At 59.6% G+C, this 26,015-nt stretch overlaps 3 protein-coding genes across 8 annotated transcripts in view; 1 reads left to right on the plus strand and 2 right to left on the minus strand.

The window, feature by feature from the left end:
• REEP6 (receptor accessory protein 6) overlaps positions 1-14,538 on the plus strand; it is a 42,145-nt gene extending 27,607 nt beyond the window's left edge. The window contains exons 1-6 of one of the 4 annotated variants that reach the window (XM_036890769.2): positions 9,780-10,023; positions 12,749-12,842; positions 12,921-13,059; positions 13,268-13,436; positions 13,628-13,675; positions 13,819-14,091. In XM_036890769.2, the coding sequence (XP_036746664.2) occupies positions 9,909-10,023; positions 12,749-12,842; positions 12,921-13,059; positions 13,268-13,436; positions 13,628-13,675; positions 13,819-13,856 (603 nt within the window). In that variant the 5' untranslated portion in view covers positions 9,780-9,908 and the 3' untranslated portion in view covers positions 13,857-14,091. Of the gene's footprint in view, positions 1-9,779; positions 10,024-12,748; positions 12,843-12,920; positions 13,060-13,267; positions 13,437-13,627; positions 13,676-13,818 lie in introns of those variants that run through there. The other 3 variants (XM_057489615.1, XM_036890767.2, XM_057489616.1) reach the window with 3 other exon arrangements.
• Positions 1,918-9,200, minus strand: PCSK4 (proprotein convertase subtilisin/kexin type 4). Its single transcript, XM_036890822.2, has 15 exons — positions 8,835-9,200; positions 8,479-8,583; positions 7,123-7,215; positions 6,920-7,048; positions 6,759-6,835; positions 6,584-6,672; positions 6,259-6,431; positions 5,977-6,189; positions 5,631-5,731; positions 5,454-5,557; positions 5,267-5,384; positions 4,830-5,009; positions 4,605-4,729; positions 4,236-4,358; positions 1,918-4,096 (listed from the first exon to the last, which is right to left on the minus strand). The coding sequence occupies exons 1-15, from the start codon at positions 9,015-9,017 to the stop codon at positions 3,738-3,740; spliced, it is 2,172 nt and encodes a 723-aa protein (XP_036746717.1). The 5' UTR covers positions 9,018-9,200; the 3' UTR covers positions 1,918-3,737.
• A 2,476-nt stretch (positions 14,539-17,014) lies between the features above and the next one.
• Positions 17,015-25,943, minus strand: ADAMTSL5 (ADAMTS like 5). 3 transcript variants are annotated; one of them, XM_036890734.2, is made up of 13 exons: positions 25,791-25,943; positions 24,601-24,917; positions 24,180-24,252; positions 23,979-24,070; positions 23,671-23,731; positions 23,410-23,518; positions 22,160-22,287; positions 21,588-21,699; positions 21,172-21,258; positions 20,875-21,038; positions 20,525-20,711; positions 20,379-20,450; positions 17,015-20,049 (listed from the first exon to the last, which is right to left on the minus strand). In XM_036890734.2, exons 2-13 carry the CDS (start codon positions 24,657-24,659, stop codon positions 19,748-19,750), a joined length of 1,446 nt encoding a protein of 481 aa, XP_036746629.2. In that variant the 5' UTR covers positions 24,660-24,917; positions 25,791-25,943; the 3' UTR covers positions 17,015-19,747. The 3 variants fall into 3 exon arrangements, with proteins under 3 accessions (XP_036746629.2, XP_036746627.2, XP_036746630.2); XM_036890732.2 differs by having other exon boundaries at positions 20,525-20,723; positions 25,791-25,939; XM_036890735.2 differs by lacking the exons at positions 21,588-21,699; positions 22,160-22,287 and having other exon boundaries at positions 20,525-20,723; positions 25,791-25,938.
• Between the last annotated feature and the right edge of the window lie 72 nt (positions 25,944-26,015).

The raw sequence follows: 26,015 nt of genomic DNA on the forward strand, positions 1-26,015 counted from the left end.
TTAAAGTCATACTTGTGGGGAATAATCAATTAACGATAAAATATTTTAGGATCCTTAGAAGAAAGGTTATATAGTAAACCTCATACAGTTGACTGTAGGAAGACTAATTAAATTGTTGGAATCTAAGGTAAGAAAGTCGACCTTCCAGAATTCAGATTTAATAGTACCATTGAAGAGGACATTGGAATACGCTCCTATTTTCTCCTGAGGAATGTGTGAATGGTTTAAGGCCTACAAAACGTTTCCTTGAGCAAAGAATGGGTTGGGGTACAGAACTCTTTTAAAAATGTATCTAGGCCCATACCACCTTCTCACATATTAATAGCATAAAATAATACGCGTCTGTCTACATATACATTTAGCCAAAAATGAGCAGCTGATGTGATTTATTAAGGACTCCTTTTGTGTTTATGGGGTTGAGTAGGTCTGAAGGTAACCTATCTATGGAGCGAACTCGAAGCCCTCACCGTGAAACTGAGGTTTTCCCCCAGATGCACAAAATCAGATCTGTTTTCCCCCAGATGCACAAAATCTGCTTTTTCCCTCATTCCTGTAAAGTAGCAGAAGTTTTATGCATGAAAGGTTGGTGGTGGGTAAATTCTACGAAGCAAGACAAACTCAAAAACTAAAGTCAAAAAGTCAATGTCATTAAGATCCTTTTCTACGATTATTTTCTCTCCTGATACAGCCAGACAACATGCTCATTCCTTACAATCAAGACACAGTTCTGCTGCTGCCAGGACTCCAGGACAGGAGGAGTAAGGACACAAAAATGGTGAGCACGTGGTCAGTTTACTGTGCATCCCAATGTGAAAACCTTTAATACAAAATCCCTATTTGAGATGTTAATGTTCTGTTCCTTGCAGCTGCTGAAGAATTGTCCCCTTTGGTTATTATAAATCCTGGACTGTTTCCAAACACTCCCTAAACCAAGGAAAATGTCTCAACGCCCTACCCTATTTGTAAAGATTTATGAACAGTAAAGAAATAATAAGGATTTAAGTAGTAAGCATGGTCTCTCTGCAGAGTAAGGGTGTATATTACTTCTCCAGGCATATTTTACATGCTGTTTGTTGGAATCAGTATGTTGGAAAGTCTCGGGTGTGTTTATCTGAAGCATTCGTTACTGGCATCCTGAAACCTTTGTGTGCTGTACTTACCTGCCCATGTAGAATGGACTGGAGAAGAAATGCTTCAGCAGGAAGCACAAAAAAGAGACAAGTGATCAACTAATATAGGTCCTGAAAGTGGGTGGAGGAACGTAGGAAGTAGGACAAGGCACGGACAATAAGAGGCAGAATAATGGACAATGTTTCACGAATGATTTCCGGATGCAGCCACACCTAATTATGCCTATCAGCTCCTTCAGGTCCACATAACCATTCAGCTAGGCAATAATTTAAGCAACATTTTTATTTCTGTTTTGTAAATGGAGAAACCAACACATGAAGAGATAAAATAATCCGCCCAGTGATCCCACAACTAGTATATGAGAAAGGAAAAGATTCAGACTCAGGCCTCTGCCTCCAGGTTCCACAACATCTCACTGCTGTGTCGGCTCACTTAAATTATTTTCCTGGATTATGTGTTAACATCTCTGCAATCTGAATGATGCCTTAGCAAGATGCCAGGAAGTCCCAACACAGGGGCCAGCACGACAGTCCAACCAGTGGCTTATATAATCTTGAATTTTGCTAGACAATGATCCCTCCTGGTTTTCTCCAGCCTTTTTCATTTTTTAATGTCTTCCCTGGTTATTCTTGCATCATGTTATAGAAGAGCAACTCTATACTTTTAGCCTCACGGCCCTTCGTGCTTTAAAAAATACTCTTAAAATGGATCAAGGACCTCAAAGACCTCTTGCTTATGTAGATTGTATCTTTTTTGTATTTACTGCTTTAGAAATTAAATCTGAGAGATTTTTAAAGGATGGCTTTATTAATTCATTTAAAAAATAAGAATCATCCCATGGATGTTCACATAAGTAAACATAGTACTTCTATGAAAAATAACATTTTCCAAAACAAAAATGTAGTGAGGAAATTGATGTTATGTTGTGTTTCTGGCACATCTCTCATTGTCTGGCACAATAGAAGACAGATAAATCTTATACCTGCTTCTGCACCAGTAACACCCTGATGGCCCGGGCACCGTTGATGACTGGTGGTAAGAACACAGCACGGTTTGGTGCTCTGTGTTGATATGTGCTAAGGCACCAAGAATTTTGCCCAACTTTATGTTTGCCACCTCAGTATAAAGGCCAAGAGAGCCGATACTCAAATCCCCACTGTTGACGAGAGAAAAAAAATAAACATCACACTGACCAAATGAAGCCTTTGTTTCTACCCCAAAACTGTTTTTACATCTACACAACAGTCATCAGTACCTACTATGCAACCGTTTTCACCATCTCAGGTTAATCCAAGGAGGAAAGTTACTGGGGAAAGAATGGAAACCTTGATCTGAAGCCAAGAGCGAAAGTAACACATGCTCCGTCACCTCAAGTGGCAGCTGTTTCTTGTAACCAGGACACAGGTTTTGTTTTCTGACATAATCGTGAAGGCTATGTGATTGCTACAAATGCCTTTGATAAAATTAGAATTGCATTTTTATTTGGTTTGCGGAACTTTACCAAAAAAGAGATCAAACACTGTTTACAGGAACTGTTTGAGGTACACTGAAGAAAAGGATGGAGTGAGGACTTTGTGATGCTGCGTCTTCTCCTGGATACATCCCGGGTGACCCTGTGGCGGGCAGTGATGTCTAGCGAAGGACACCCGTGAGGGTGCAGAATGGATCGTGCTGGAGTCCGTCAGCCTCTCTTCTGATGGGAATTAGCTCTTCCCTTGTGTACAAAATAAGTCTTTGTCAATGGCATCATCGTTAATAAGGTGCTTTTTACCTGGTGTGCATACCAATGACAGAAAATCTTGAAATCATCAAGTGGGGTTCATAAAACTAAGATCTCTGTTTGTCATTCCTAAGGGACATCTTTAAACACAGAACAAATAATGATTTGACGCAGAAAGGCCAAACCAGCACCACCCGATGGGAAGCAGAGATGAAGTCCTCCATAGTTGTTCTAGCTGCTTCCTCAGGCCATCAGGGTACTTGGCACTCATTGTTCTTGGCAATTGTTTTACCCGTATCTGAACTCTGTACATTTCTCTCCAGAAGCAGCAAACTCTAATGATGTTACCCTTGATAAAATGTCATATCCAAATATTACATCTCATTTTATGCTAAGAAAATGTTAAGTCTAGCTCCTTCATGCCTCACTTTTCACATCCATCAATTAAGTTAAGAAAATTCAACTATTTTAGAAAAATGTGGCTAATATAAGCACTTAGTAGAACGCCCTTCTGCCCCCCAGCCACCCCTGCCAGCTTCCCCAGTTCTGGGACAGGGAGACATGGTAGCCGAGACCGGCCTCTGCCTCCTCCCACCCCCATCTCACCCCAGACTGTGTAACTAGACCTCTTTTGCTTTTCCTCCTGGACCTGCCAGGTCCGGGGTGCAGGATTCCACTTGGGCTGCCCCTGGCCTTTGGGCCTCGGTGGTCAGCCAGGGCCTTCTGGGGGCAAGTTCCTGTCCCCCAGGCCCCAGTCTGGAGCAAGGTTTTGGGGCGGTGGGGCCTGCCCAGGGCTAGCAGCTGGGCCTGGGGTGGTGTTGGGGGTGGCCTCCAGGGCTGGGGGTGCTGGCACAGGGTGGCGGCAGCCTGCAGAGAGGACTCTGCATTAGAAGGGGCTTCCAAAGGCCACAGCCAGCAGGGCCAGCACCACGGCCTGAGCCAGGCCCCGGTGCCGGTGGGGACAGGCGGTTGCAGTGGGCTGGGGCTGGCCGCTGGGGGCAGCGGGTCCTGAGCAGGAGCCCCGAAGCTCGTCCAGTGTGTCTGGCGGGAGACAGGAAGTGCAGCTGCACGGGGAGCTGCTGCGGCAGGTGTAGCAGGACGCGTGGCAGCGGGAGCACACCCGCAGGGCAGGCATGGCTGGGTGCCCAGGCCCCGCAGTCACCGCCTGCAGCGTGTGGCCGAAGTACCGCGGCGGGCACTGGGACAGACAGAGGTGGCCCAGGAGGTAGGCAGGGCTGTGGCATTCTGTGCAGGGGACATGCATGCAGGGGTGTAAGGCCAAGGTTGCAGCCCTGGTCCACCCCCATCCGCCCCGGGCTGCACACGCACACTGCCCACCACTGCTGCCTCCCAGCAAGTGGGCCACGCTGCACCGGGCACTCACCCTGGCACAGCCCCTCTGTGTCCCACTGCACGCATGAGCTGCGGGTCCCCTGGGGGCCAGTGGGCCTGGCTGTCATGTCCTCAGATGTTCCGTAGAGCAGCAGTGTGTAGCGCTCCAGCATCCCTGGGCAGGGGTCATGGTGGGCACATTGGTGGCCTGGTCCTGCCATTCTGGTGCCCTCGTGTCAGCTGCCCCCATCCGACCCTGGAGCACCAGACTTCGATGGTGCTCACACTGACACCCAGTATGGGCCAATAGCTGAACGCCTACTGGGCACCAGACCCCACTGGGAGCCCCTTTGCAGTAGGGTGACCGAGGCAGGCTCCAGAGCTCGTGGGGGAGGTCGGGGGTCATGTCCCCAGCTCTCACCCGTATTGAAATAGTAGCCCTTGTTTTCCAGGCCCAGGATCCACAGGCCTTGCGGGTCCTCGTCCCAGAAGTGGGTGGACATGAAGGTCCAGTTGCTGTAGCCTTCGCCACTGACATCGAAGGGCCTGGGACGGAGGGGGCGGGAGGAGGGGCTGTGTGGCCAGTCAAGAAAGGCCACTAAGCTAGTGTCTGGCTGCAGTGCCTGCACTGGGCCCCCACCCACACCTGACGGCCACGAGCGTGGAGCGGGTGCCCATGGGGCTGGTGAGAGAGATCTCCAGGTCCCCACGGCGGCTGTAGGACAGTGACAGCTGCACCTGCACATGCTCCAGCGAGCTGATGACGGAGGACCGGCCCGTGCAAGCCGACACATTCTTCTTCACTTCCAACAGCGGCAGGATGGGGCTAGGGGGCAATGTTGGGGTGAGGCCCTCCTGCCGGCTGCTGCGCAGGTGGTTGCCAGCAGGTGGGATCTGGCTCTGATCCTGGGACCCAGCCTCTCATTTTGAAAGTGGTTAAACTGAGGCCCTCAGGCCTGCCTCCCACGTGTCCAGGCCCTTGGGTGGTAATGCTGGATATGGGGGAGGGCTGGGAGGTGACCGGTATTGGGGAGGGCTGGGGCTGGCGGGGGACGTGGAGGTTTGGCTGCGGAGGACACTCACGTGGGCTGGTGCACAATCTGAATGGCACACTTCTGCTGGGGCTGCGTGGATCGCCACATGCGTGCCATGTCCACCAGCAGCCTGGCATCCAGCAGCCCGTAGCCGTAGTGGTGGCTCACTGCGGGAAGGCCGGCGATCACTCACCCCGCGGGCGTGGCGTCCCCACCCCTGCCCGGCCCTGCCGCACCTTGGCGTCCCACACCGTTGCTCCTCCAGTCCTCGGCCTGGAGCCGCGCTGGCCTGGACGCACGGACCACGAGGTGCTGCATGTCCCTCCACGTCAGGAGTGGGCTGGGGCAGGCAAGGACAGTGAGCTGGGGCACGCTAGGGACAGTCACGGGAGGCAGGCCCCCCCGTCACCTACTTGGCCTCCAGAGCCAGGGCGATCATGCCAGCTGCCAGGGCGGCCGAGGCCGAGGTGCCTGTGTGCTTGTCTGTGCACTGGTGGTGCAGGTCCGTGGTGACCTGGTGGCAGAGAGGGGGTCTCGGGGGGCCTGGTGCATGTGAAAATCCAGCCCTTGTACAAAAAGTCGCAAGCACTTGCAGAGGGGACTGCAGAGCATTTCACCAGGCCTGGAGCTGGCCCTGCCTGGCCCGTGGGCATGAAAAGCAACAGCTGTGGGGCCTGGTCCTGCAGGGGGGGCCCAGTCCTGGGGGCAGCCCTGGGAGGAGGGAAGGCGAGGAGGCAGGGGCAGGCGGGGGCCACTCACGATCTGGGGGTCGGTGACCACACCGCTGCTGTAGGTGGTGGTGAGTGTGGAGGCGCAGGCCTCGCTGTACCAGGGCACGTGGCCCTGCTGGGTGGTGCTGCCCACCGAGAGCGTGTGGATGCTGTTGGTGTAGCCATCACAGTTGCAGTTGTCGTAGTGCAAGCCGCCATTGCCCGAAGCCCAGACGAAGAGCGTACCCAGCCCACCGCGGCCCTGTAGATGGGTGGGGGTGTCATCCTGGCCTGTGGGCACAAGCCCACCCCGGCCCCAGGCTCTGCACACCTTGGTCACACCGCGCCTGAAGGCCTCGCGGGTGAGGATGCCCGGGCCATCCACTGTGCGGCCGTCGTCCTCAGGGCCCCAGCTGGCACTGAAGATATGGATGTGCTGCTGCTGCAGGCTCAGGGACTGGGCCTCAATGATGTCTGTGATGGTGCCATCCAGCATGCGCACGCCTGCACGGGTGGGCACAGCCTCTGTGGCGGCGCCACCAGCCCCTCTCCTGCCCTCCATGTGGCCCCACATCACCCAGCACCCAGGGCACTTTCCTCCCTGGCCTATCTGCCAAGTCCCTCTGCCCCCCACTGCAGAGCAGGGCCCTGAGTACCTCCAATGCGGGCATTGTAGGCAACGCCTGTACCACAGAGCCCGTTGTTTGCTATGGCTGCCACTTCCCCAGCACAGCGGGTCCCGTGCCTGGCACCAGGGCAGATAGGGGCACCTGTCACAGCCCTTAAGGCTCCCTGGGGCTGCCCCCACTGCCCGTGGGATGCCAGGCTCACCGGTTCTCGTCGCTGGGTGTGTATCGTGGCTGAGGGTCTGGGTCGTAGTCGTTAAAGTCGTAGCTGGCGACAGGGTCCTAGGGACGGGGTTGGGAAACAGGAGAGGTTGGGGCAGGCTGTGGGACCTGGGGCAGCCCCTGCCCAGGCCCCCTCAGGCTCACATAGTTGGCCCAGAGGTCCGGGTGGTCCTTCTCGATGCCATCGTCCAGGACAGAGATCACGACACCGTGGCCGGACAGCCCCTGACTCCAGACCTGCAGGACGTTTAGGTCCGGCTGCACCTGGTTGTTCTGTGTGGGGTGGGGGCCAGTGTCAGAGGGGCTGTGGCCCATCCTGGCCCCACTGCCCTGCCCAGCCCACTCACCATGTACCACTGCCTGGGGAACCAGGGGTCCGTGGGCAAGGCCACGGAGCGCTTTACCCGCCGCCGCAGCGTCTGCTGCTCAAACCACTGCACCTAGAGGGGACGCGGAGGGGAAGGGCTGGGCTGGAGCAGCCACCCTCTGCCAGCCCACCCACCCTCACACCCCACCGCCCAGGGGTCCTGCCCCTCCAAGCCCTTCAACTCTGGGTCAAAGGGCCCAAATCTGCCTCAGGGTCTGTGTGGGCTTCCTCCCCTGTCCACCGCATGGTGACTGCCTACAGAGCTGCAGCTGGAGTGGGATGTATGGGCTGCTTGTCCTGGGGCCTTCGTGGTGTGGTGTGGGGCCTGGGGCCCTGTGTTTGGTGGGGCTGCTCTTTGGGGTCCCCATGGGGTGCCTGGGACTTTTCCCTCAGAGGTGGCCAGGGCAGTAGGAGCACCTGGCCCCAGGGCCTCAGGGCCTGCCTGTCTGGCCCTCACGAGCCCGCTCTGCAGCAGCCACAGCTGTGCCCCCACCCAGGGCCTTTGCACAGACTACTCTGCCTGCCCCAGGCTGCACTTCCTTAGACCTCTGCCCTTCACCCTTCTTCATTAATCTACCTCCCCCACACCTCCACTAGTAAATGTCCCCCCATCCCCTTCTCAGCAGTCAGGACCATCTTCTCCCAATTTGCTCAGCTCTAGACAAGAGCTGGCTTCCAATCCAGTGGCAAGCCCTGGCCTCCCTCGTGGAGATCACATCTTGAACCCGAACCGCCTCCCTCTGTCCCCAGTGCCCCTGGTGGGTCACAGGCTGCTGTGCCACTCACCTGAGGATCAGCCCCCAGCCCAGCCCACACCCCTCCATGGCTTCCCAAAGCTTGCAAACTCAGTCTCAACTGCCTGACGTGGCATCTGAGTCCTTTTCCTGACCTGGCACCTCTCTGAGTATATGGAGACTGGTACTTGTCCCAGTTCACCCATGGCCTCATCGGCTGATTTAAGGCAGGAATCCTATTCTTTGGACCTGTTTCTGCTGTCGTAATGCCAGCCAGTTCCCTTCTATCCCATGAGTTAGAACTTTATCTGCTGCTCCTTATGGGGTACCTGGGAACCTTGATCTTTCAGGGTGCGATAGAGGGGGTAAGGGGGTGACCAGAAATGCTGACAGTGTGTGGGGCTTGTGGTGAGCACCTCACCCACACGCCATCTGTTGCTCTCCACAGACCTCCCCCATCTGGGTCCCCACTGTATAGACCGGAGGCCAAGCAAAAACCTAGACTCAGAGCAGGTGACTTGCGGAGTTCACGCAGCCATTCGTAACAATCACAAGAATAAAAGGAGGTGGCCAGACCCCAAGAGCTTCGAGGCCAGGCTGACCTTGGGCTCCTTCTTCAGGCGCAGGCGGTGTCCCCAGTGCGGGGTCAGGGACTGCTGGGCCACACCCCGGTGCTTCAGGTGAAAGTACTGTCCGTCGGGGAAGATCTGGGAACGTGGGGCAGGCAGTCCATCGCTGGGACGCGGCTGCCCGGTGGAGCCTCCCAGGACGGGGGCCAGCCCTCACGGCCTGCCTTCTCCCCCAACCAGGTGCCCAAGCTGGGGCGGAGGGGGCTCTGGGTGTCCTAGAAACTGGAGTTGGCCTAGGCAGGGGTGGGCTGGGGCTTCTTGACATCCGAGGGTCGCCTTGACGTCCCGTTCAGGCCCCGCCCCGTCCCGCCCATCCGGGTCCCACGCACCTGCCCCAGGTTAACGAAGCCGAATTTGCGTGCCAGGCGCTCGGCCTCCCGGTAACCCTGGGACACCCGCACGGCCCAGCTGCTGACATAGATGGGGGATCGGGCCGAGGCCCACCCCACAGCCAGGTGGCCGACGAGGGCCAAGGCTAGGTGCAGCCAGATCGCAAACCCGGCAGGACGCATGACGGTGGGGCGGGGCCTCAGAAAGCCCCTCCCCCTGGGCAAACGGCCGAGTTGGACTCAGCCCCTTAGCAACCCTGGAAATGTCTCAATTCCCAGAAGGCCTTGCGGCTCTCCCTTGAGGGGTGCGAAGATCCGACAGAACTCGGAAGAAACACACGCAGACGCAAACTCCCGGACCCTCAGTCTCCCAGTTTATGCAATGATCCGAATCTGACCCAGTGAAGTGTTTTCACTGTTGCTCTGCCTGGCCTCGCCCCTTATTTGTCCCCGCCCACTTTCCTACACACCCCTCCCTCTAACATTAACCCGCCCTCCAATGTGGCCCAACCAGAACTAGTCTTTCGAGTAAGTCCCTCCTCCTCGATTTAGCTCCGCCCTGTACCCCTCTCAGATTACGTCCTGCCAGCTTTATGATCAGCCCCGCCCCTCCCCTGTTCGCTCCGAAGAATCCCTTCCTATTTCTCCAATCAGTTCTGATCTATGGCCCCTCTCACCAGCTCCACCCGCCTCAGCCCGCTTGTCACCTTCCCCCCAGCTCCACCCACACAATGGCTCAGCCAATAATCCCCGCTGTGGCCCCGCCCCTCGCCTGTTACGTCTCCCTCCCGCTTGGCCAATCGGCTTCCTCGGCCGCCGCGCTCCGCACCCCTCCCCTCCCGTTTGGGTAGGCGATGCGGCGGGGGGGGAGGGGGCGGGGCGGGCCCCACCTCCTTTGTCCGCCCTGCCCTCCCATTGGTCGAGGCGGCCAGGAGGCTGAGAACAGGCCGGGAGTGGAGACCGGCCCGGGGGCGGGGAGAGGCAGCCGCAGGCCGCGGTAAGCAGCAAGCACGCTGCAGCGTCGGTGCACGGGGCGATCGAGCTCGGGCTGCCAGCCCAGGGCCCGCCAGTGCCATGGACAGCCTGCGCCAGCGCTTCGAGCACCTTCTGGAACAAAAGAACTTGGCCACCGAGGCGCTAGGGGCGCTCGAAGCCAAGACAGGTGTCGACAAGCGGTACCTGGCCACGGGTGAGCCGTCTGGGGGTGCTCGGGCCGCCGCCTCATTTCGCCGACGGGCGCACTGAAGCCCGGGCTCCAGGCCGCGGACCTGCCGCCTCCAGCCCGTGTCGTCAGCGGGGTCAGGCTAGACGGCGGGGCGCACCTGCTGTTTGGCAGGGGACTGAAGTCCTGGGGAAGGGTCTGCCCTCAGCCCCTCCCCTGCCCTGCCCCTGCAAGTGACCTCGGTGAGGAGCACCCCACTCGGGCCCTCGGGGCAGGAGGCCAACCTCTGCCCCCGACCTCGGGGCACTGGGTGTCCGCCAGGCCTCAGTCCGGTTCCTCCAGTTGCCCTGCCAGCTCCAGGGGATGGCAGGGGGAGGGAGGGAGCGGGTAGGCAGCCAGTGCCCTGCAACCCGCCGCCCCTTTCCACATGGACCCCAGCCGGCCAGCAAGTGTAGAGATCTTTCTGTTTTTCCGAGGGGCGCACCAGGCCTGGAGGAGAAGGACCCCCCCCACCTCCCAACTCCTGGCTCCTCCGCCGCGGTTTTCCCGCTTGGACCCCCCCTGAGGCTTGCCTTTGCCCCCGCCAATGGCTTCTGTCCCTCCGTGCTGGAGTAGTTGAGTTGGGTTGTTTGGCAGCCATGGTGGGGGTGGAGAAAGGTGGGATGGGGACCCCAGCACAAAGGGGGTCCAGCCGCCCCATCATAACTTCTTCTTCCCCTTTGGTCCTTGGTGAACTCACATGCCCCGTGCCGCTCTCCCGAACTGTCTAGTAAGCACCCCTTCAAAACAGCTCTCTCCTCTATTTTTCAGTGCCTCAGGCCCATATTCTCTGCAGGCTCTTCGTGGAAGCCCCCCTGGAATGAATCCCGAGGATGCTTTGTCCCCACGCTGGTCGGGGTGGAGCGGGGAGGGCCCCGGGTGAGGAGCGGTCACGTGTTTTGAGCACTTTCTGTGTGCAGATCCCACGCTAGGCAGCCCAGGGAGGGTCCAAAATCTGTCCCCTGAGGCCCCCAGTGCCCAGCCCATGTCAGCCCAGCCGGGAACCTGACCCGGGGAGCAGGCCTTGACCTCCTGGCTGGTCTTCCACATCCCGGGCACCAGCGCCCAGGGAATGGAGGCCAGAGAGCACTAGGGAGGGGCCGGCTGGGAGGGCTGCCCGGGAGACTGGGCGCCGCAGGGTGAAAACTGAGGCCCAGGGAGGCAGGGGCTTTGTGGGAGGCTGCCCCTGCCTCCTGCCCTGTCTGGAGCACGCCCCCCACCTGCCCCTCCCACCCCATCTGTTGCTGCTCGCTGGGGCTGGGCCCCTCCACCTGTGTCCAAGGTCATCCTCCTACTGCTGAGGCTGCAGAACTAAGGATTGAGGGAGAGGTGCCCTGGGAGGGCCGATCCTCCCCAGCCAGCCGTTTCCCGGGGGGAGGGGCACGACATTCCCCCACCCCCTCCCCCAGACGCGGTAACCCTTGGGCCCCACCTGCCCGAATGTCCAAGTCCCCCACCACGGGTCCAGAGGAGGCGGTGCCTGGGCCAGCTGGGGAGGCTCCCGCCCTCACCTGACCCCACACCTGAGGGATAAAGGCTAAAGCAGGTGGAGCAAGGGTGGGTGGCTGTGCCCTTTGGTCCACAAGTGACACACCACCTCTTTGTCTCTCTCTGCAGATAACAGCCTGGGGTGCTGGGGAGGGTGGCTGTACATGCTCCCAGGAGCCCAGGTGCTCCCCTCTTCCCATCTAACGTTTTGTTCTGGCCTTTGAGGTAGAGCAGGGAAGGACAGAGCCCTCACACAAGCGCTTAATAAATGCGGCAGTTACCATTACTGCTTTCAGGGTGGCGAGCGCCCCAGCACCCTCCCTCCCCAGCCAGCTTTCCTGGGAGCCTGCACTGCTGGGAGCTCCGTGAATGTGTAGAAAGGAGCCGGTCTGCCAGGTCGCCTTGAGCTAACTCCATGACCCCGCTGGCAGCTGGGGAGCTCAGGCTCCAGCAGAGAAGTGCTGGGGTCCTGTGGCAGGCTGGTGCAGGAGCGGGGTCTCTCCTGGGCACCTGAAGCCCACGTTGCGCCGTGCTGCCTCCCGGGAATGCAAAGATTCTCAGACGGGGCCATGCTGCCCCCCTCAGGACACCCGGCAGTGCCTGGACATTTGTGGTTGTCTGGACCTGGGATGCCCCTTTCACCAAGTGGGTGGGAGCCAGGGGTGCCACTCAACCCCCACGGTGCCCAGGACAGCTGCCCACAGAATGACCAGCCCCGTGTGTCCACAGCGCTAGGACTGAGAAGCCCAACACCAAGATAAAGCAATGGTCGCTTTTCCCTGCTCTCTGGAAATCAACTCTAAACAACAGAACGGCCTCGCTGTTAGCTTCCCCCCGCCCCCACTTAAGATGCTGTCCTCCTGTGCCTAGTATCTCCTATAGGATCTGGAGGGGGAGGTAAAATTGTAGGTGATCACTTTTCATTCAACAGACACTTACTGGACAGTGACTATCTACCAGGGCCCTGCCTGCTCTTGGGGAACTCACAGTCCAGTGGGGGAGATCAACATGTTGACAGGGCGCTGACCGCACACACGGGGCTCAGCGCCATGGTGGGTGTTGCCCAGGCACAGAGAGGGCAGCTGATGCATCCTGAAGGGATTGCCAAGGCTTCTGGGAGGAGTTAGGGCCACGGACTGTGTTGGCCAAGCCAAGAGGAGGCCAGGGGCACTGGGGTTGGGGTGGGATTGTGCCAGACCCTCACCCACACCCCTCTTTCCTGCAGGAGCTGCCACCCTGCTAAGCCTGTATCTTCTGTTTGGCTACGGGGCGCCTCTGCTGTGCAATCTCATTGGCTTTGTGTACCCAGCATATGCTTCGTGAGTGTCCGCTGGCGCTGCAGGAGGGGGGCGTCTGGGAGCTGCAGGCAGACCCTGACCCTGTCGTTCCCACCCCAGCATCAAAGCCATCGAGAGCCCAACCAAAGACGACGACACTGTGTGGCTCACCTACTGGGTGGTGTACGGCCTGTTCGGGGTGGTCGAGTTCTTCAGCGACCTACTACTCTCCTGGTTTCCTTTCTACTACGTGGGCAAGGTGGGCACTGCCCGGGACGCAGGTGGGACTGGGGGCTTCTGGGAGCAGGCAGGCAGCAGGCTGGGGCCCCAGGGGGTGCCCATTCCCCTGCCACCTGGGACATGAAAGGGAAACAGGTGCCACCAGGGGGTTGTCTGATGGGGACAGCCAGGCCCACCCTAAGGGCACCGAGTCGGGGCCCCGTGTCACCTCCACCCTGTGCCCGCAGTGTGCCTTCCTGCTGTTCTGCATGGCTCCCTGGCCCTGGAACGGGGCTCACATGCTGTATCATCGTGTCATTCGCCTGCTGTTTCTAAAGCATCACGAGGCCGTGGACAGCGTCGTGAGCAACCTCAGCGGGCGAGCGCTGGACACGGCAGCCGGAATAACCAGGGATGGTATGTCCCTGTGGGGCACCGGGGTGTCTGTGTGTCCCTGTCTGTCTGTCTCTCCCCACCACGGACCCCCTGCCCCACCACTCACCTCCATGCTGCCTCCCTCCTATCCTGGCTTTCACTAGCTGCCCCCATCTGACCCTCTGCTTCCCCTCTCACCGTCCATCTCTCTCTCCTGTGCTCTCGGGAACCAGTTCTGCAGGCCCTGGCCCACAGCCGGGCCCTCATCTCCCCAGCAGACCGTACGTAGCCCTTGGCCCTGGGAGGTAGGGCCTGCGTGTGCGTGCCCGTGTGTGTGTGTGTGTGTGTGTGTGTGTGCCCCTCGAGCAGCCTCTGGCCGGTGGTCACAGCCTCCCCCGCCTCCCCCACCGCCCTGTCTCTGTAGCCAAAACCAGCATGACTCAGCCCCAGAAGGGCAAGTGAGGCACCCACCCAGCTCCCACACAGACCTGCTGGCTGGCACGCTGGGCGACATGGCTCAGCCCAAGCCCTCTGCGGATTCTGCGACTGACTCCCCGGCCAACCCCTCCACCAGCCCCTCGTCCCCGAGCAAGTCAGGTTGTGGGAGTCCCTCCAGAGCCACCGTGGGCCAGTTCCAGGCTCATCCTATGGCCACCAGCTCTGCCACCATCTTCAAGCTGCCCAGCAAGTCCCGGAGCCCGCCTCAGTCTCCAGCCAACTCCTCCGGCCAGCCCCACGCCCCCAGCCAGCAGCTCCCCCACACCTCCAACACGTCCTTGGGCCCTTCCCACCAGTCCTCAGGCTCCATGCAGCGGACCAGCACCTCCTCCAGCCAGGAGCCCCCGCCCAGACAGCCTCCCAGTCACACCCACAGCCCCAGGGGGACCCCTGATGGGCCAGGGAACGGAGTCCCCCAGACCTCCACGTCCAGCCCACCCCAGCAGCCGTCCTCAGCACAGCCCGCCAGCAGCCCCACGGTACCCGAGCTGCCTGTGTCCTGCCAGTCTGATTCCTCCGTGGAGGACTACACCTTGGAGACCCCCACCGAGGTCACCCACAGCTGGCCGTACCACCACGGCCTCCGATGCCTGCAGCACTGCTGGAGGCTGAAACACCTGGCCTGCTAAGAGAGGACCCAATAAAATCACCCCGACCGACTTGTTGCATCATCTGTCCTGGGGAACCAAGGATGAGGCGCTTCCGGGACGGGGGTTAGGAGGGCACTGTCTCATCTCATCGGGCAGGTGCCATGAGCCCATTTCACAGAGGCCCAGCGAGGCAAACTTGCCAGGTGCCCGAGATGGATCCGAGACGAGAATTCTGGGGGAAGTCCTTTACTGGGGAAGGGACCTCAGGAAGCCCTGGTACAGAGTAGGGACAGGAGATGGTAAAGAAGGCGGCCATAACACCTGTGGACACCTGGAGCTCCATCTCAGTGCAACACACACCTCTCAGGTGCTAAGGGAGCTGGGCATGAGCCACCAGGACTGCCAGGCACTGGAGGAGCAGTGACCATCCATTCCAGCCAGCACCCTGCAGGCAGCACAGGGGCTGGGGCCAGAGGAAGTCTTCAGTGAAGAGGGCGGGGTGGTAGGAAGGCTGGCAGTGGATGTCAGCCTGGCATTCGTGGGAAGTGGGAGAGGGGAGATGGGCAGGCCTGACAGCTTCGTCCAACCTGCAGCTGGTCTCCCTTTGCAGGCCAGCATGGCCCTGATCATAAAATCGGGCAGACAAGACAGAAAAGAGGTGGATGAAAGTGCAAATAATCCAGCAAGCAGGCTGCAAATGCAGCCCAGTGATATGTAAAAACATAGAACAACCCCATGCAAGTTGAGGTTCTGGAAATCAGAGCCTGGGTTGGAAGCTAGCGTCAGGGAGGTGGTCTTGTGGGGCTGGAGATTAAATTCTACCCTGAGCCTGGGCCAGTGTTTAACCCCATATCTTCCGGCCATGGAGTTCACTCTGCCCTTCAGGAGGAGGCTGTAACCCCAAGGGCAGCTCCCGCCATCCAGAGACAATTTGGGGGGAGGTATCTGCAGCCACAGCTGGGTACCCAGGGGCCTGGCCTGGTCTACATCTGCCCCTCCCACCCAAGCTCCACCTCTCCAGGGCCCTAGCTGGTCCCCATGTCTGGGGGCGACACTGGAAGGTTAGGAGGATAAACCCCATTGCAGCTGCTCACGACACTGTAACTCGGCGGTTCTCAACTGCGCGTGACTTGGTCCCAGGGACACTGGGCGATGTCTGCAGGTACAGTAGGCTTCTGCCTTGACACCCCTGCAAGCCCATGTCATCCTTCCCTCTGCTTCGCAGGCCCAGCTTGTCCCCAGCTGCCCCGGGTTACGGGCTGGGCGATAGCAGAGGGAGTGCTGCTGAATCCCTGAGAACGTCGGTGGGTGAGGAACAGGAACTGGTGAGCCGTGGGCCCAGCTCATTCGTTGGATTGCTCAGCAGATACTGAGTACCCGCTGTAGGCCAGACTGTGCTCCGGAAGTCAAGGGCGCAGTCATAACCCAGAGACAAAAATCCCCTGCTCCCAGGGATTTGGGGAAGGGACAGTCTACATTGTAAACATGTAACATGTCAGAAGGAGGTGAATGTCATGGGGAAAAACAAACGGGCTGCAATGTCAGGAACCATCAGAGAAGGCCTCTCCGGAAATGACATTTGAGTACAGACACGAAGGCCGTTCAGGGAGAGAAAGCCCGTGCAAAGGTCCTGGGCAGGACCCACCCGGCAGGTTAAGGGCCAGGAGGCCCGTCTGGCTAGCTCAGTGAGGTGTGGGGGCGGGGAGACGGGTGAGTCTGTAGAGTGGACCACCCCGATACCAGGAAGGCGAGGTGAGGACTTTGGCTTTTGCCCCGGATGTAGGCTTACCTGGGACAAAAAGGTGGGGGTGGAGGATAATAATTAATGAACCCCCAACGTGTTAAGGAGTCCACATGATCTCAGGATCTGCTTATCTTGGCCTAGCTGTTTGAAGAATATGGCATGGCTGTGGTCCAGGGGAGGAGATGGCAGCCCTGGGCTCGCTCAGCACCTGGCAGGGCCCCCTCCTATTTGAGGTGACCCTCCAAAGACTGTCAGGGGATCCCACCCCAGATCGGCTCACCATGAAGCATGGTGGGGAACACACCTGTCTTACCAGGTGGGGACAGTGGCTTTAAGCCCCCCTCCGGCTTGTTTCATTTTAAATTTAAACACAGAAAAGTGGAACCAGCCACTCAGAGCTAGTAATGCACCCCAGCCAGCCCCTGCCAGGCACTTGCCCCCTGCAAAAATGTGGCCCCATCCTGACTCCACTTCCTTTGTCCTTGGACATCCCTTCTGCGAGCCACAGTCTCTGTTCTCTCCTGACTCTGACCCACCACGCTGCAGGGGGAATCAGAGCACATCCTTCTGTAGGGGGGTGTCCGCAGTCCATTGACCCCATTCCACTGTTGACAGGCATTTGAGCTGCTTCCAGTTGTGGGTGATTGTGACCAAAAGTGCTAGAACATTCTAGAACCTGCCTTTGGTGAGCAGTCTTGCTTGCCTTGGGCACACCTGCCTGAGGTTGCAGGGTGTACAGTAAGCGCACATGTGCCCTGTGGCAGCCAAAACAAACGGCCACAAAGTAGGCAGCTTAAAGCAATAGAGATTTATTCTCTCACGACCTGAAGGGCAGGTGTCAGCGGCCAAGGTGCCGTGCTGCCTTGGAGGCTTCCGGGGAGGGCCCCTCCTGCCTGACCCCTGCTTCTGGGGCTCCAGCAACTGCTGGCTTGTAGCCACATCACCCACCTCTGCCACGGCCTCCTCTGGGCCCCTCTGTGCATCCCTTACAAGGACACCTGACATTGGATTTAGGGCCTGGCAGGATAATCCAGAATGACGTACCTTCAGCCCTTATACCTGCCAAAACACTTTTTCCAAGGAAGGTCCCATCCACAGGTCCCGGGGTCATGACTTGGACATGTGGGTTCAGCCTGTTACCACAAGTGTGGTTCATCTGCAGGAGACACTACGAAGTGTTTCCCAAAGTGGTCACCAACCTACCTGCAGGCACAGTCCGGGGCTTCCAGCAGGTGATTGACAGGCTGCGGGTCCCCCCGGGTCAGTGAGAGAGAACAGGCAACAGGGGTGCTGTCTGCAGAGAATTAAAACCCTTAAGAAAAGCCTGGGAACTTCTGTGGGGCTCTCGAGCCAATGTCCAAATTACCATTGTTTTACTAACAAGGTAAAAGTTTCAAACTGGAGGGTTTCAGTTCTTTAACTTTTAAAATACGCTGGATCCTGGGGGAGGTCAGTTTGGAGAATTCCCAGCTCTGGACGCGTGAGGCCTCAGCTGCGCCAGCTTCCTGCCCATGGACGTCCTTCTTAGTACCCACTTGAAGTCAGCTGGGGCAATGCTGGAGTCCCCTGCACTCCCGCAGGGACACAGCAGATAACGATAAAGAGGAGGAGACCATAGAGATGCAGATGCAGAACTGGGGTCACTTTGTTTCTGTCATCCTATGTAACCACCTGGAGTTTTTATTTATGTTTAAATGTAAAATGGAATGTTTTTGCCTGGCCGGGTCCACACGTTGACTCCACCGTGAGGAGCACTGCAGAGTTAGAACGTCTTTAGAATTGCATTGTCTTCTCTTTGCAAATTGTCGACTTGTTTCAAAGCTAGAAGAGCAGGTCAGGATCGAGGTACTGTCTCCTGAGATTGTTACAGGACCCTCGTGGAAACAATGTTGCTGCAGGGGGAGGGGGTGCTCATGGCCACAGGCAATCTTGCCCCAGGGGACCCTGCCCTACCCTCTGTCCCCAGCAAGTAGGCGCCTCGCTGGGCTGGCCAGTCCAGCTGGTTCCGGAGCCGTTGAAGCTCAACCTTGGCCTCACGGTGGGAGGTGGGAGAGATGGTGATAGGCGCGACGGGGGAATGTGTGAATGGGGGATGGGAGCCCTTGGGGCTGCAGGCCACAGGGCGCCTGGAATCCCTGGCTCCCAGTCTTGCCACCAGAGGGCACCCAGCCTCCACCTTGCCCTGGAGAGTAGGGGTCCCACATTCTCCAGCTTCAGCATTTGTTGCAGATGACAGGCCAGGCCTGGGTTGGCCCAGGCACTGCTGGGTCTCCAGTATACAGCAGGCGCTCAATAAATACTCAATGAATGGGCAGGGAAGGGGGTCTGGAAGAGGGCTGTTCCCACCGTCAGGGCTGGGAGAGGCTGAAAGGGAGCTTGAAGTGGGGGAAACCGAGGCCTGGCGGGGCAGGGCCCTGCCTAAGGTCACCTGCAAAGACAGGGCTGAGCCCATGCAGACCTACACGTCACTCATCCTTCACCTACTCCCATCTTTCCATGCCCCAGAGAAAAACACAAGTGGTATATTACGGAAGAGCAGATTGTCCCAAATGACAGCGTGAGCCACCCCATCCAGGGTGGGAAGCCATCAGGGGAGATTTTCAGAGCAACTGTGACACCCCACAGGAACCCCCAATTCACATGACTGAGGTCTGCCCTCCCGGCTCCAGGAGACCATCAGGGGAGAATATTTCCGGGAAAATGCATGGGGACGGGGACAGGCTGAGGCCAAGGGCCCTGACCTACCTCCTGCACTGGGGAGGGGTCCCCTGGCTGGCCTAAGATGAATGTGTGGCCCCCAAGGCTACAGGGTGAGGGGGCTTGGGAGCTGTGAAGCTCCGTTTACCTACTTCTTCCCTCCTCCCGGCCCCACACAGTACCAGACCCTGAGCAGAGAAGGGGAGGGGTACTGAGACCACTAGCGCACACTGTGAGGTCGTGTCAGCGCATCCCCGAGTGTCTGTGCTGCGGTCTGAGTAGCTGGAGTGCCCTTATTTTTAAAAAAGGTATGCATAAACGTTAAAGAGGCCTAAAAAAGGGGTGAACTGCGGTGTTGCCTGGAAGAAATCCAGCCAGAGTGGGTGGCTGAGGCTATTAAGATTCTCTCTCTGAATTTCCTGATACATTACAGTGCCTGGCTAGGCATGTCTTCTAGGGGACATGTGTGTTTGTGACAGTGTCTCTGAATATATGAGTGTGTGTGTGTAAGTGGCAGTGAGAAGAGAGAGCACAGAGTGTCAGGGAGTTAAATAGTGATGAGTTTCCTGGCAGCCAGGGTGAGAGAGGAAATAAGAGTTAAAGAGTCTATGCAGTGTGTCCTCACTAGTGCCCGCCTGCTGGTGACAGCGGACGTGGCTGTGGCAGGGGTGTCTAGGTGTATGCACAAGGGAGTCACACAGCTGTAGGTGGAAGATTATTCTGATGTCCCTGGAAACCTGGGAACCCTTGTAAAGGGCATATGTTGAGCTTGAGCCTAGTCAGGCACTCTCCTTGCTGTGTGGAGCAGGGGTCTCATCTGGGGCTCAGACAGGGCACTGCCGGGCAGCCAGGCGCACTCGGCTGTCCTCAGCGGGGGTCCAGGGCCGGGCGTAGCCGGCATGGGGTAGCAGCAGCCGGTCCTGGGTGCCATCTGGGCTGATGAGGCGCTGGGCAGCCAGCAGGTATTCGTGATGGAGGTCCAGCGGCGGGCAGGGGCAGTGGCTCAGTGCCCACACGTACTCAAGGGCCCGCAACGGGGAGAGGTTCTTGTAGATGAGCTGCACGCGCACCTCATAGCGGGTCTCCCGGGCCTGGCGGAGGCGGCCCAGTACCCGGGCCCGGAACACTGTGGGCAAGGCAGAACTGAGGCCTGCGGGACGCTATGGGTTCTGTCCACACGCCCGTTGCCGCACGAGGGACACAGGGGTCAGGCGGGGCACTGGGGTCCCTGAGGACTGTGGAGAGCGGACTAAAGGGGTCACTGTCAGGTCAGGGGTCAATGAAGGACTTAGGTGTCAGATTAGGGCAAAAGATCAGGTTAAGGAGTCAAACAGGTCAGAAGAAGGGGTCAAGTGGAGTCAAGGTAAAGTCAGATCACAGCTGGGGTCAACAGGACAGGGGCCAAATTCAGGTCCATTAGGGGCCATGTGAGGGCTGGGGTCAGGAATTTCTCACCAAAGTCGCTGCCGCAATAGTGGAGAAGCCGGTGGGCTCGGCCTCGGGTGTCGGAGCAGGGGTGGCAGGGGTCTGCGGGGGCGGGGAAGTCAGGGACACAGGCCTCACCTTCCCACTTGCCCGCGCCCTGTCCATCCCCGCCTCACCTGGGGTGGAGTGCGGGATCCACGGGGGGTTGGCAGCGGGGGCTGCGGGGGGCTCAGGGGGCTGCCGCTCCACCTCCCGAGGCTGCGGCTGCCGCAGGGACCAGCCCAGGGCCTGCGCCTGAGCCTGGAAGGGGCCGTAGAGCTCCGGAGGGAGCCAGAACTCGAACTCAATGCCGGGGTTGGGCTCCTGCAGGAGGACCTGCGTGGGGGTGTCACACAGCAGAGAGCAGCGCTTGGACCTGATGGCCCAGCCTCCCCGCTCCCTGTCCCCGGCCCCCTCTACCCCAGCTCTCGACTCTACCCGGATCCTCTGGCCTACCTCCCTGGGGTCCCCCTGAGCCAAGCCGCACCTGCAGGAGCAGGTCTTGGGAGGTGGGCCCGGCCGCGCGCAGAGTTTCCTCCTGCCCCGCGGCGCGGGTGTAGACCACGCGGGTGCCGGCCGCCTCGTAGGTCCCGGGTGGGCTGACCGCCCAGTTCCCATTGAGTACGTAGCGCCCGTCGCCCCCCATCAGCGCTGCAAGGGAAGGGTCAGCCCTGGCCCGAACCAGCCCGCCCGCCTCCCGACCCTGGCGCCCCCTCCCCGGGCCTCATGCTCCCCAGCTGCATCCGGGCGGCAGCAGGGCGCCGCCCCCTCGGACCTGCCGTACCCAGGTGGTTGCGGCTCCTGTGGGCCACACGGACGTGTCTGGCGCCCTCGGGGATCAGGGTCACGTTCCAGTACCCAGCGAAGGCACCTGGGCGGGAGGGCAGGAGGGAGTTGGGGTGTGTGTGGGGGAGTGCATTTGAAAATTAAATGGGACACTGTGCGCGCAGGAGGTTTGGCAAGGTCCTGGAACCCCTAACACGCTCTGTACACGTTTGCAGTTATTATCGCAGAAGTGCGGCAGCGAAAAAGTTACAACCCCATGGGGGGGCGGGGAAATCTGGCCTTGACCAATCAGAATGATGAGCGAGAGGGGCTGGGCCGTTGATCTGCCCAATCAACACAAGACTTCGCTTCCGGGCCCGCGGCTCATTAAAGGGCCCGCTGGGGGCTAGCGGAGAGGACGGGGCGGGCGGTCACCAGCGTCGCGGAACACGCGCTGCACCAAGAGGCACGAGTCGTTGGTGCCGCCGCAGCGGCCGCAGTGGTCCTCGCGGGCGTCGGAGCCCAGCAGACCGTCACAGCCGGCGCTCTGAAGGGGTGGGGAAGACACCCGCCGCGTCAGACAGCCCCCAGTCCGGGGCCTCCGGGGGCGGTGCCTGCGGTAGGGGGCGGGGCTCTGGGCCCTAAGGTGCGGGGTCTAGGGACGACGGTGGGACCTGAAACAGAGGAAAGGGGGGCTCCGGGAGTGAAATGGCAGGATTTGGAGGGGAGAGGCTGGGTGGAACTAGTGGTGGGTGGGCCTGGGTGAGAGGGGCGTGGCCTAAGGAAGAGGGCGGGTTATGGAACCAAAAGAAATGGGGCATGGGGGCGGAACTGAAAGTAAAGGGGCGAGTCTTGGAGGGAAGAGGATGGGGTGGGATCTAGAAAGGGGCGGAGTCAGGGTGGGAGGGGCGGAGTCAGGGCGGGAGGGGCGGGCCTAGCGAACGAAAATGACAGGCAGGGGCGGGGGCGGGGCATACGTGCGTGGGCGGGGCCCGGCGAGTCCTCACCAGACAGCGGCCAGCCACGCAGAGCGCCCGGGCACCCCGGCTGCAGGGGGTGCCGTCCAGGACGCGGCCGAAACTGTGGTAGAAGGCGTGCCCCTCAGCCAGGCAGTTGAGGTCGCACTGGTTGGGCGCTGGGTGCAGGAGGAATTGTTGGGCAGGGGCGCCTCTGAGTTCCAGCGCGCTCCCTGCCAGCTCCCCCCAGCAGCCACCGCCTCGGGCAGATGTGACCCAGAGACTCAGCCAGAACCCCACATGAAGGCTGAAGCCGAGCCAGGACTGGTCCGTGGCGTTCTGCCTCCAGCTCCCGGGACTCCCTGGCAAGCATCCTGGGCTGCAAGCATGCATTCACTTTGAGACCTGACATTAGGGCGTCCTTACATGTTACCCATTGCTGACATAGTTACCCTTCTTCATTCGTTTTTCATTCCACAAACACTCGATGAGCACCTACTGTTTTCCACATAGCAGGGGCCCATTAAAAAGAGTCCAGGGCTGACTGAGTCCCATGTAGCCTGTGTGCATTGCTGGCCTTCCCTGGGACTCAGTTTCCCCCTGTGCCTGGCAGTGGGGCACGATGGCCGTCCGATCACAGGCACACAGGCCCATGGCCCTCATCCCTGATCCTCCTGCTTAACAGGCACACAGGCCCATGGCCCTCATCCCTGATCCTCCTGCTTAAGCTCCCTCCAACTCCCACCTCCCTGAGCCTGGCTGGCAGGCTCTGCCTGGAACAGAGCCCACGCTGGACTGGAGGGCCTCTGTGGGGCGGGACCATGGCAAGTTTCCTCCAGTTCTCAGGGCAAAGAAAAAAAGTGAGGTTGACGGATGGAACTTCCTGCGTTCTAGGCTTTTCTTATCTGTGTCTGCCCCCACCGTGGTGTCTGAAGCTGCCGGTGTCCCATAAATCTGGAGGCACACTGCCCCAGGCACACAGTTATATAACTCGCTATTTTCAGCTCAGTGTGACATTCCCTGCTACCACTGCTTTTGGGATAAGTTTGAGAACTGTTTGCTTCTGCATACAACTACAAGTAAATCCTCAGCCTGGTGTTCAACCCTGTACAGAATAGACCCTGCTTCACACCTCACACATGCTTTTCGCCTTTCCCCAACTCCTACATATCCTTCAAAGCCCCAGTGTTAATGCTCCCTTCTCCTTGCAACACTTCCAGTCCCCTTCCTTTGTAGCAGCCACTTCTTCCTGCCAGCTCTGATTTGTTTCTTCCAGACCAACAGGAGGGCAGGCTACTCACCACCATAGAAGGGCACCCACTGGTAGGTCTTCTGGGTGCCCAGTACAGGGCGGCCATTGTAGAGGGCACACTGGAGGTCTCGGAAGGGCATGGCCCCTGGCGGACAGTCCTGGAGAAAGAGATGGGTAGGTCAGAGGCTGGGCAGCCCCAGGGGAGCCCAGAGAACCTGGGGGAGGGTGCTGAATGTGTTTGGTGGCAAGAGTCGGGGAGCAGGAGGGCTTCAGGGCAGACTGGAGGGTCTAGGAGGTGGACAGAACTTACCGGCAACTGGCAGAGTCGGTACTCATGGGAGTCCCCCGAGCAAAGCTCTTCCCCGGGAAGCCTGCGAGGATCAGGGTGGTCAGAGCACGGTCAGGACCCCCAGGAACCCCCTCCCCAGTGCTGGCCTACCCACCCTCCGCCTGGCCGACCCACCCACATTCCAGCCCCATCAGTGGGATTAGAAGGCACAGCATGTGTGGGCAGGCTGAGGGTGCGGCCCAGGCTGGGCTGGGCTGACAGGAGAGGAGGGGCAGGGACCCCCTCCTGCCCCACCCCACCACCCAGCTGAGCCCCAGCTCTCCACTCACCAGATGCAGTGCCGGCTGCGTACAGAGAGCCCCCGCCCACAGGAGCTGGAACAGCGAGTCCAGGAACCCCATGGAGTCCACTCGCCTGGACCCTACTTGGGGAGCCAGAGGAACAGTTAGCCTGGAGGGGACGCTGGCCACCCCCAGGCCGCTGGCCAGGTGCGCATGCTCACTGCCTCCTGGGCTCATGTCCCCCCTTACCTGAGCACTGCCCCCCACACTGCAGTTCAGGAGGGTCCACAGCAGGAACAGGAAGCTCCGTGAGGGGTGGGCTCTGGAGAAGTAGAAGGGGAAGCTGCAGTGGGGGTACCAGCAGGTCAGGAGGCAGAGCCCCAGCTCTGGTTGTATTATTTGGGGCATACCTGAAAGATGGGGTGCTAATAGGGTCCCTTTTGCAGGAAAGTTTTGAGGGGTCTCTCAGATCAGGTAAGAAAAACGGGATGCATGGAGGCTGGTATGGAGGGGGAAGGGCTCAAAGAATAATCCGCTATTATTAGGATCGTTTGTTCATTGTCTTAATGCACACAGTAGGTGCTTACTGATGGAAGGACTCATTCCAGGGTAGTGCACAGGGGTCTGCAGGGTTGGGGTCCCTCCCTACTCTCCCCGCCATTGTCCCTACCTTCCTGAGTGGTGGTGGGGAGCCAGCCACTCTGCTTCCCCGGGCCTTGGTTTCCCCATCTGTGCAGTGGGGACCAGGTAGGTTCAGTTCCGGGCTTGGTGAGACCTTGCAGAGGGGATGGCCAGCTGGCGGTGGGCTGGGTCAGGGGCCAGGTCCCTGGCCAAGGCCCCCCAGCTGCACCCTGGCTGCCAGAGCCCCCTCGCGTCCAAGGTCCACGGCAGCAGGGTTGTCGGGGCGAGGGCAGAGGTGGCCTGGTCCCCGTCGGGTTGGTGCCTCATGGCCTCATGTGCAGAGGGTGTGGGGCCCTCCTGGGGCAGCTGCAGACAGAAAGAGGCTGCTGGTGAGGATGACGCAGGAGAAAGGGCAGCACCCGGGGCTGGGGGGCCAGGGTGGGAGACTTGGCCTCCTTGGGCCTGTTTCCCCCTCTGCCAGGGAAGGATGAAGTCCCTCGGCGTCCAGGCCCTCTGCGTGACCTCGGCATCTCAGAGGAGGGGGAAGGGGAGTGGCTGCTTGTGACTCCTTTCCTGGGCCAAGGCCAGGGAGCCCAGCGGTCAGCTATGTCCAAGGGCATGCAGGACAAGCTGGAGCCCTCCGGCCCCCAAAGTCCCGTGCCGTGGACCCTCTGAAGCCGTTTCCCTGGTCCTCAGGCCCTCCTGGCTGACATTAGGACTTGGGCCACCAGGGGTTGGGGCAGAGGTGGCTCCAAGTGCTGAGAAGCTGGGGGGCGGCCGGGCGGGACCCCCCTGACCACAGCTGCGCGGCCAGCTGTGTCTCTGCCCCTCTGAGAACCTAGGGCCCCGGCCGATCCAGGAAACAGGTGGAAGTTGGAGAGAAGAGCTGAGATGGGGAGGGGGCTTGGCTTTCTGACACCCACACAGGACTCAGCACTGGCTTGTGGGGTGGGGGTCTAGGTAATGGAAAATGAGGGGCTAGAAGGACCCCCCCCTTCTACTCCCCAGACCCCCTCCCAGAGGAGCCAGACGCCTACACCCTTGGGCGCCACCCTGATGGCTGGTGTCATCCCAGGACAAGCCACGCTTCTAGGTCTGTTTCCCCAGGAGGAAGGGAGGGAGGGGTGAGCTTTCCTGCGCCCCGGGGACTGCTGCCCGGGCACCCCCGTGGCCTGACGGCTCCCAGAGACGGAGGGGAAACCCTGTCCGGGTAGTAGGGGGCTGGGAAGAGGGACTTACCGGCCTCGTAGAGCCCAGGCGGCGCGTCCCGGCTCTCCAGGCGGCCCCAGGGCGGGCGGAAGCGGCGGAGCCCGCGGGGAGGGGCGCGTCCCGGCCGGGGTCCCCAGGGCCTGCAGCCTAGTGCGCCCTCGCGCGGCCGCGGCGCGTTTGGACAAGGATCTGCAGCAGGGGACTGCCTCGCACGGGCCCGTGGGAGTGGGGGGGGGCCGCCGCCTGTCGTCCGAG

The sequence above is a fragment of the Manis pentadactyla genome, chromosome 12 (genome assembly GCF_030020395.1).
Source record: "Manis pentadactyla isolate mManPen7 chromosome 12, mManPen7.hap1, whole genome shotgun sequence".
NCBI lineage: Eukaryota > Metazoa > Chordata > Mammalia > Pholidota > Manidae > Manis > Manis pentadactyla.

Bases quoted from the DNA above. Each gene is read 5' to 3' on its own strand.
- PCSK4 (XM_036890822.2), bottom strand. From the start codon at position 9,017: ATGCGTCCTGCCGGGTTTGCGATCTGGCTGCACCTAGCCTTGGCCCTC. The intron at 6,190-6,258 runs GTGTGCAGAGCC...ACCCATCTACAG, and splicing joins TCAGGCGCGGTGTGACCAAG to GGCCGCGGTGGGCTGGGTAC. The intron at 4,359-4,604 runs GTGAGAGCTGGG...ACCCCTGCCCAG, and splicing joins GGGCTACTATTTCAATACGG to GGATGCTGGAGCGCTACACA.
- ADAMTSL5 (XM_036890732.2), bottom strand. From the start codon at position 24,659: ATGGGGAAACCAAGGCCCGGGGAAGCAGAGTGGCTGGCTCCCCACCAC. The intron at 23,732-23,978 runs GTGAGTGGAGAG...TGATCCTCGCAG, and splicing joins CGCAGCCGGCACTGCATCTG to GCTTCCCGGGGAAGAGCTTT. The intron at 22,288-23,409 runs GTGAGTAGCCTG...TCCTGCACCCAG, and splicing joins GTGGGTGCCCTTCTATGGTG to CGCCCAACCAGTGCGACCTC.